The sequence below is a fragment of the Enhydra lutris genome, unplaced genomic scaffold (genome assembly GCF_002288905.1).
Source record: "Enhydra lutris kenyoni isolate GAN:26980312 unplaced genomic scaffold, ASM228890v2 scaffoldscaffold94, whole genome shotgun sequence".
NCBI lineage: Eukaryota > Metazoa > Chordata > Mammalia > Carnivora > Mustelidae > Enhydra > Enhydra lutris.
In genome coordinates this window covers 2,735,357-2,744,883 of record NW_019154178.1, presented here as the reverse complement: position 1 = coordinate 2,744,883, position 9,527 = coordinate 2,735,357, and the positions used below count along the sequence as shown (strand labels likewise).

Below are 9,527 nucleotides of genomic sequence, written 5' to 3'. Positions count from 1 at the left end.
TTTGACAGAGAGAGATCACAAGTAGGCAGAGAGGCAGGCAGAGAGAGAGGGGGGAGCAGGCTCCCTGCTGAGCAGAGAGCCCGATGCTGGGCTTGAGCCCAGGACCCTGAGATCATGACCTGAGCTAAAGGCAGAGGCTTAACCCACTAAGCCACCCAGGCGCCCCTGCATGACTGTTTTTATAAGTAAAGCTTTATTGGAACACAGCCACATCACTACATTTGTATGTTGTATTTGGCTGCCTTCTCCCTGTAGTGGCTGAGTTATGTAGTTGTGACCAAGACCATATGGCCAGTGACACCTTACATATGTACTATCTGACCCTTAGCACTAAAGTCTGCCTCCCCCACCTGGATACTGCTGTTGACACAGCAGATGCGTGTAGCTTTGTATGTTATTATGGGAGTTATAGAAGGTAATGGGAAGTGCTTGGAGCTGTGCCTGGGAATATCCACCTGCTCCCAAAATGCTAATTACTTTTTCTTTTCATTTGTTAATGGAGTAAATTCCACTAATAAATTTTGTAATTATACTGTCCTTCTATTCCTGCAACAAATCCAACATGATCATGATGTTTCATGTAATATTATTAGCAAACACTTAATTTAAGAAGATTAAGTTCTCTGTGTATGATTGACTGTAACCCATGGGTTAGCAGGTGTGTTTGTCCTGTGTTGGGTTTGGGCTTCTGCTCGTCTGACCTGAGTGGTAAAGCTGACCTATACTCTCACACCCTGACAACCTTCTGCCTTTTCTAAGCTGAAACACCGTCTGTAACACAGGAATGTTCTTTTCCTTGGCCATCGGGCAGTGCTCACGCCCAAAACTGTGCCCTTCACACCCGTGATGAGGACAGACCATTAGCCACCTTCCCAATATCTTCAAGGTTGGGGCTCTTGCATCTTCTTACTGGAATGTTGATCACTTCACTTTCCTAGAAAGGCATTACCTCACCTACATCTTAAAATCTATTAATGTGTTTCTTAAATGGTGTTTCCCTTTAATTTTCAATGTTGTTTCTTATCTGTGTTTATGCCTTGATCTTCATTCCTAACGACAATTATGTAGAACTTCAACTTTTTATTCAGACCTCAGTGTTTTGCTTTTGATTGGTCTATTTTTATTTAAATCAACTTTTGATTTTGCTGGCTAATCTTATTTATTGTCATCTGTGCACAGAAGTCAGGACTACGTCTGACCGCAGTGAGCCTACAGCTTGGCCGTCACAGGCTGAAGCAGGTGGGTTCTTGCTCTGGAACAGGAAGTCAGGTGACGGCAGTGGCTGGGTCGGGCGTCTGCTCAGCGCGGTCCCCGGGCTCCCGGGCTGCCCCATCTTTCTGCTCCACCGTCCTGGGCATGGGGTCTTGTCCTCCTGCTTCGTCCTCATGGTCCCGGACGGCTCTGTCTGCAGACACCAGCCCACACGGAAGATGGCCAACGAGAGAAGGACGAAGGCCAAAGTCTCTGTTGTCGTGAGGCTCTGTCTCTGCAGGACTGAAGACCCTTCCTCCCTGTGTTCCCCTCCCTCGCGGTCAGCCCTGGGGCAGCTCTAGGAAGACTGGACGTCATCCCCGACCTCTCTAGAGTGTGAGCAGGCGAGGCAAGGACAGACAGGGCTGCAGGGCTGATTGTGCAGGCAGTCGTGTGCCAGGCTGGCCAGGGGCTGTCCTTGTCAGGGTGACGCGGGCTCCTGCCTTCCCTCTCGTCTGTGGGGGCCTGTCGCGCAGAGGGAAGAACTCCTCTGCAGGAAGCGTGCATTGGGTCATTGACCCCGGGAATTCCAGCTGTGTTTTGGTTTGGATTTTCTGGTTCGCTTTCTGACGTTTCTCCATCTCCAGGCTCTATGCTGAGGACCATAGGAATTTAAACTCTCCGTGTGGGGCCGGTTAGTGTTTTCTTTCTGAACCTGGATTCAGTCTGTGTGACTGTTGTCACACCTGCCATCACGTTGCTGACATGTCCCCTGTGGGTGGCTTTCTGTCTCTGTCTCTTCAATCTCTCTGTCATAGGTGATGGGACGAGCACACAGCAGCAGGAGCGGAGTGGGAGTCTTGGGTGTGTCATAGGGGGGCGTCATGCCCGCAGATGTTGTTCAGGCTTACCCAGATGCAGCTTCTCCTGTCCCCTCCTAATCTTGATTCACCATCATTTATATCTTCTTTTTGCCTTTCGTTGAATTGGTAGAGTTTTCATCCACCCAAACATCTCTAGTATTTTGGAAGTTATAACCCCTTGTACTCTCATCCTAGTGGATACTTAACTTAAATATTTACTTCGACATTTAACGTTCATCAGTATTTCTCTTTAAATAAAACAAGAACTTCTAACATGTTTCCCTCTTGTATTCTCAACCCCTTTCACATTGTGTTTATTATATCCTTGAGAAGAGATACAATTATTATCATAAGTATAATCATCATGTGTATATATAATTATAGAGTTATTGGGGCACCTGGGTGGCTCAGTCGGTTAAGCTTCTGATTCTTGATCTCTGCTCGGGTTATGATCTCATGGTCGTGCGACTGAGACCCGCCTCCGTCTCCGTGCTCAGCATGGGGTCTGTTTGAGATCCTTCTCCTCGCTTGTGCTCACCCACTTTCTCTCTCAAATAAATAAATAAATAAAGTAGATTTTTTTTTTAAAAAGAATTCTATCCATCATGATTATTGGATTACGTAGACATAGATGAGCTCAGGGCTCATCTGAGAGATGAGGGCCTCCGCTCTCTGCCCTGGGCTGGGAGTCAGAACCCCCAGGCCAGGGGCACTAGGTCCCTTCCCCAGGCCCATAGTTAGGAACCCCCTGGAGCTGGGTCATCTGGTGAATGTGCTGGTTTCCTTGTGTGTCCTCCAATGCTGACTCTCAGTTTCTCTTTTGTCTCCTTCTACGTCAGAGCCCATCCCCCACCCCCAGATTGTGATTCATTCATCCTCCTACCAGGCAGGCTGGTGCAATGTCAGTCTGGAGTGTGGGACCCCAGGAGCCACAGAGATCTGGACAGTGACCTGGCTGAGTGAGGGGCTCCCCAGGGAGCTGGAGGAGAGAGAGGCTCTGGGGCCAGTCCCCAGCTCCAGGAATCTAAGCCTGAGCCTGCCCCTGAGCCAGCTGAATGGCCCCCTCACCTGTAGGGTCAGCAACCCTGTGGACGAGAAGAATGCAACCTTATTCCTGCAGAACATCTGTCTGTGGACGGGTGAGTGGGATCTGCTGGGAAGTGCTGGCAGAGAACAGGGCAGGGGCAGGACTGTGGGAACTCAGGGAAATCGATGGGACAGAGGAGCACTGGAAGGGGGTCTCTGTGGAGCAACTAGAGACAGATACATGACCACACCTTCATTCTAGAACTTAAACCTACCTGGAGACTGGTGAGTCTCCCAGAATGTACCTGTGGGGCTCATGTGTGCACCCCTTTCCAGCATCAGGGAGCCTGGGACGCTGACCTAGTTAGCAGAATGCAGGCAGGGGAGGGGAAGAACTTGAAGAGGACAGACCAAGGACCCTGAGGGCTCCCCGCCCCCAGCCCTGAAATCTCAAGTTCCAGGACCCTGTTTGGTCTGGACGCTCATAGCCCTTTCGTGGTTATAAATGCTGTTTTTTTGCTGTGTGGTTTTTCTGAGGATGGTTACCACCTCTGAGTTCATAAGCCACAGTTCAACTGTCCTCTGACCCGTGTGAGCCCCTGTGGTCATCACACTTCCATGTCAGCTTCAGGGAACCCCTTGGCCATGCAGAAAGGGAGTATATACAGTGGTGCATGGTAGGTGAGGGGGAGCCCTGATCCCATAAAATACCAAATCCCCTACTTTCCCGGAGCCACAGAGCAGGAACAAAGGATGTGAAGAAGGAGGTTAATAATTGGTGTGGCTGTCCTGTCCCACCAGCGTCCTCCTGAGCTCCAGTGCCCCCACGGTGCCTCCCTGCCATGTCCTTACTCAGCCACCCAGCGTGGAAACCTACACCGGGGCTGAGTGCTCACTGCGTACGGGGAGGAGGGAAGATGCCGGTGACAGTAAGACAAGTCTCCACCAAGGGAACTTCCAGCGCCGTGGGTGGGGGCCCCGCCACTTCCTGGCTGTGTGACTCCGGATAAGTCACTTAATTTCTGGAGCCTTTCTTTGAGACAGGTGTTAGTTATTCCAATTCATAGGGTCGTTTAAGCTATCAGCACAGCGTGTGACACGGAGCTCATCAGTGAGTATCAGGTAATAGTTCATGGGCGAGGAGCGGTCTGTTTGCCGACAGGAAGCCGCGTGACGGCCGCAGAAGTTGAGGCAAATATAAGCTCTATGGTTCCCCTACGAAGGGAAGAAAACCCCTGAGTAGTTGCCGCAGGACTCGGGAAAGGCGTCGCAGAGAAGGGAACACCCGAGCTGGACCTTGAAGCGGGAGCCGTTTTCGTGTGGCGGGCAGACCACAAGGCAAAACATGGGCTGACGTCAGGCGGCCCCGGAACCTCCCATCGCCTCCCCCTCCTAGGCTGGTCCTCGCCTGGGAGTCTGCCGGGGGGAGAACAGGGCCAGGCTGCAGGCAAGGGTGGCACCTGCGGTGGCTGGGAGCCTCTGAGGTCTCTGGGCAGAAGTGGCAGACAGTCTGGCACGAGGCCCCCGGCCGGCGGGCAGGAACCTGTTGGGGTTGCAGCAAGGACGCGCACTTGGGACACGGGCCCCGAGCCATGGGGTCCTGCCTCCCCCCTCACCTGCCTCATGGGCCCCATAGGGATGCACCTGACACTGGCCTTTGGTGGCAGGTTCTCAGAGCAAGTGGCTTTGGAGAGGTGTCTTGTTCACAGTTCTGATGCTGAGCCTGGTCTGCGGAGTGTGCATCTGGGTGAGGAAGAAGATACAGTCCCGGAGGGGTAGGTGCTAGTGAGAGCCTGAGGGGAGCTCTGGGAGAGGGCAGTGGATGGAGGGGATCCCCGGGAGGGGCCGGGCTGGCAGACGGGGCTTACTGACCTCGCCTCGCCTTGCCTGTGAATCATCTGGGTAGAAGGCTGGGACCGCACGGCACCGAGGGTAAGGGCTGTGTGCACGCCCAGATGGGAGGGGGATGGACGGCAGGGATGGGCAGGGAGCGATGGCCGCCCTACCCTGGGGCTGGCGAGGGGTCACTTCAATCCCACACGCTCTCACTGTGCGTGCTGTGTACAGGGAGGTCCACTCTGCTGCCTACAGAGCTGGGCTCAGCAGCGGTTCCCCAGGCCCCGCCCACAGAGGAACCTGCTGGCATGCGGACTGCGGGGGCCCACAGCCACAGTCCTCCTGACGTGGAGATCAGCCTCCTGAGACACCCCAAGGTGGGTCCAAGGAAACTGAACCTGGTCCACCAACTGGTGCTCAGAGGCTCTGAGTGCTGGTCGGTCCAGGGGACCTGGCGGCGCTTCAGGCTCTGGTCCGGTCCTTGCTGTGGACGCTATGGTTGCTGTGTCTGGAACAGCGAGTGAAGGGTGGAGGCCACCGACGGGGGCGATGCCTCGCTCATATGCACACAATCTCATCGGGTCCTCGCCACCCCCTGGGGAGGAGGGTTGGCGGAGCAGGAGCGGGAAGGAGGCAGGCCCGGTTAGGTGTATGACTGACCCGAGGGCACACAGCTTGGCAGGGGAAGCAGCAGGAGAGAACCCAGGCTGCTCCGGAGGGGCTCACCATGTACAGGCTCAGACTCAAGCCCTGGGGAGAGGCAGGGGGGTAAGTGGTTGCCTGTCAGGTGGGACCTGCCATCCGTAGAAGACCCAAAGCAAGCAGGAGTGGGGTCCACTAGCAGGGCCTGGAGGCAGGGGAGACCCAAGGTTCTGAGGAGCATCAAAAAAGCCCCTTCCCCTCCCCCCACACGGTATCCATCCCCCTCCCTGCCTGAGATCCTGTGATTAATGTCTCCTTTTGGGGTAAAGGCTTTGTTGCCCTGCCGTGAGTCGCCCCTGGGACAACATCTCACGTGTTACCAGCCCCCGGTTAGAAATGGTCACAGATGGCCTGATTCCAGGACGGGAAGGCCTGGAGACCCGAGGGAGGAGGCCCCTAGAGGCCCACCCTGGAAGCAGCGTGTTCTCATACTGAGCTCGCATCAGAAACACAAGGAGGGCTTGCCAACCCCCCCAGCACCTTGTTTCAGTGGGTCCAGGGCAGACCAGAGACCTTGCATTTTGAACACGTTCCCAAGTGATGGCCCCACCCTTTGGAAACCACTGGACTAAAATTGAACAGAAAGAAAGCAAGGAGAGGCACCGTCTGGACTCCTAGGAGCCGCCAGTGGCCGGGTCCTCTCCTCTCTCATCCTTTGATTTTGCCAAAGGGAGACACCTCTGGATCATTGACCCACACAGACCATCAGGACCTTAGAAATCCCCTGGTCCTGTCCCAGCAGTTCATGGCGGGGGGAAAATGGGATCCAGAAGGAACACGAAGAAGGACATGGACGGGAAACCATGGTGGTACCAGGTAGAACGGGGCCTCTTTGTTTCCAGTTGAGTGTGCTTTGCCCTGTCTGCAACTGTCTTGGGACCGCTACACTGCAGCTTTCCATCTCATCCCCTCTGAGCTATGTTCCCATCTGACATGGGCCACAGGGGCTCAGGAAGTAGTTCCTTGAGACCCAAATCCCAGTATTCCCACCGGAGAAGCACGGGAGGGGGGCAATGTGTGGTTTGGGATAGAGAAACAAATCAGGTGACCTCTAACCCAGAGCCCCAGCCTTGCCTCCTCAGTCTCTCTGCCCCTGGGGAGCTTTCCAGCCTGATGAAGAAAACTCTTTTCCTCCCAGGACACAGGGAGGAAAGCAGGGAAGAGAGATGACGGTGGCATGAAGGAGCATAGGATCAGAGTCGGGAGAAGGGGGCGTGAGGCTGCCATGCTGACTCTTCTCCATCAGCCTTACAGAACTACTGCCTGGGCTGTTTCTTCTTTTATAAAATACAGATTGCGGGAATAATACCTTTATCTGCTGCTTTGCAGTTTTTCAAAGCACTTTTGCAATGAGAGTTGCCAAAGTGAGCTGCAAATTTGCCCAACTAGTATTTAGTGAGTGTCTACTCTATCCCAGAACCGTTCTGATCAGGAACACAGAGGTCAACAAAACAACAAAAAATCCTTGGCCTCAGAGAACACACATTCTAGGTTGGGGGAAGGGAGAATGGCAAATAAAATAAATAAGCAAAATGTGAAGTCTTAGGTGATGATGCGTGCTCAGGGAAAATGTGGCAGGAAGAGGGCGGGGTGTGCTATTAACTAAGGCAGTCAGGGAAGGGAGACCAGAAAGTGAGCAAAGAAGGGGTCTGATGGGGGAAGGGGAAGGGAGGGGTAGCACCAAAGGGAGAGGACAGAGACGCTGCAGTGTTCAAGAGGGAGGTCTGCGTGAAGCTACGTTTTAGGGTTACAGGGGTTGAGTCAAGAAGCGCACGAAGCAGAGTGAGCTGACTGACCTCTGTGCCTGGTTCTTTGACGTTGACACGAGCACCCTTAAACTCTGCTTGAATCACAGAATGACATGGAGAGGGACAGCTGCCATCCTCCTAAGCCTGAGTGCAGCCCAACCGTCTACACTGTCTACGAGAAGGTCCGGATGAGCCGAATGTCCCAGAAGGACACCTAGGTTAATGAAGACATCGGGGTATGAGGGGCCTTGGCAAGACCTGCCCCACCCTACACTCCACCCAGGGTCCCAGAAATCCCTCCTTAGGTAGAGCTAGGACAAGACCCCACGTCTTCCTGATGTGCTCCCCCACCCCAAGATGGCAGAGCAGCACCACGTGCCCCAGGGCTCCTCACCAAGGTCTTCTCACCTCACGGGTGGTGAGCTTTGACCACGTCGCTTGAGCATCCAGCAAGACAGGCTGATTCTTGGGCGGGCGGTCAGGTTTCTGACCTGTGACCCACTGACCCCCGTGAGGGAACGCCCGTAGTCAGCCAGGACCCGAGGACGCGTCTCTGGGAACAGAGATGCTTTCCCAGAATTGGGCGGGCCTTGGATGGAAGATTTCCAGGATGTCACTGCCCAGCCCACCCCCACGAACAGAAGAGGGATGGCCTGGATGTAGAAAAGCAAGAGCTGCTCAGATAAAGTTCAGGGTCAGCTTCAGCACGGAGGGAGGGGCAGAAAGGAAGGAAATAATTTTTGAGCTCCATCACCTGCAGGCTTATAGTAAGCACCAGAAATGCACTAGCTCCAGATCTCTCAAAATTCAAGCAATTTATCAACCCTGTTAAAAAAATTACCTAATGTACATAAATTGGAAGAAAGTCAAAGGCACGCCTCCTTGAATTTATATTTCATCAGTTGCAAATGGGATCCTGTTCCTGTTGTACCTCCTAATTAGTTGTTACAATAATGCATACACAACACGTATTGCCACACCGCTAAGTTTCTCTACTGTTTGAAATAGTTTTTCGTTCGATCCCTTCGAATTTCTGGGCAAAGAACCATATTAATGACAAATAATTAGAATTTTTCCTTCTTTCTTTCCGATTTTTACGCTTTATTCCTCTCCTGTGTCTTGATGCTGGTGAACACCCCCCAGTGTTTAATAAGAGTGATTCCGAAGCTCATCCTTTTGTTCCGAACTTATTGCAAGAGGTTCAAGGGTGTCCCTGTTAAGCATGATGTTTATTGTAAGGCATTTAAGGCATGTCTAAAAAGTATGTTCTTAGTGCTACTTTATCAAGAATTTTGCCATGAAGAAAATGTTAGAGTTTATTCTTTCCCTTTTATCATCCATGATGATGTTATCCGGTTTTCCTGTTTTTTCCTCTGTGAATAATACATTAATAGATTTCCTCCTATTGAACTGTTCTTATGCTACTGGAATACATCCCAGTTGCTGTATTATTTTCTTAATGTGCTACTGTCTGATAATATTTTCATTTGGGATTTTACATCATTATTCATAAACGAAATTGTCCTGTGTTTTCTGTGGTTTACTTTGTTAGTTTGGTATTTGTATTATGCTTATTAGGGGTTCCTTCTATCTCCACTTCTTGTAATAATTCAGTAAAAATTTGCTTTGTAGTCCCAAAAAAGAGTCCTTAAAAAAAAAATTCTTGGGGGTCCTGAGTGGCTCAGTTGGTTGAGTGTCTGCTTAGGTCATGATCTCAGAGTCCCAGGATCAAACAAGTCAGAATCTAGCTCCCCGATCAGTGGGGTGTTTGCTTCTTCCTCTACCTCTGCCCCTCCCCCCAACTCACGCTCTCTCTCACTCTCTCTCAAATAAATAAATCTTAAAAAAATTAAAAAAGAATTCCCATTACCTAGTATCAATTTAAATTACTTTTATTGTAAATTAAAGATCTGTAAGTATGCAACTATGTAAAAATGTCTTGTGCTTATAGTTTTTATATTATAAACTCAAAAATATGTATAAAGTAGTTAAAAACAAAGCAACAAAATAACAAGCAATGGTTATGCAAACTAGTACTCAAACCCACAACTTTAATGTTACATGATGGGTGTTTTTGTTTTGCTACAATGATATCATTAATATTAGGATTATAGGAAAACACTTTAGCTTCACATCCGCCTCTATATTTAATTTTTAATAC

The 9,527-nt window shown here is 51.1% G+C and overlaps 1 protein-coding gene across 1 annotated transcript in view; it reads left to right on the top strand.

Moving 5' to 3' along the window:
• LOC111138964 overlaps window positions 1-9,179 on the top strand; it is an 11,362-nt gene extending 2,183 nt beyond the window's left edge. Inside the window, exons 2-6 of the mRNA XM_022491005.1 lie at window positions 1,180-1,239; window positions 2,894-3,193; window positions 4,748-4,855; window positions 5,148-5,293; window positions 7,474-9,179. Coding sequence (XP_022346713.1) covers window positions 1,180-1,239; window positions 2,894-3,193; window positions 4,748-4,855; window positions 5,148-5,293; window positions 7,474-7,584 — 725 coding nt within the window. The 3' untranslated portion in view covers window positions 7,585-9,179. The remainder of the gene's footprint in view (window positions 1-1,179; window positions 1,240-2,893; window positions 3,194-4,747; window positions 4,856-5,147; window positions 5,294-7,473) is intronic.
• The last annotated feature ends 348 nt before the right edge of the window (window positions 9,180-9,527 follow it).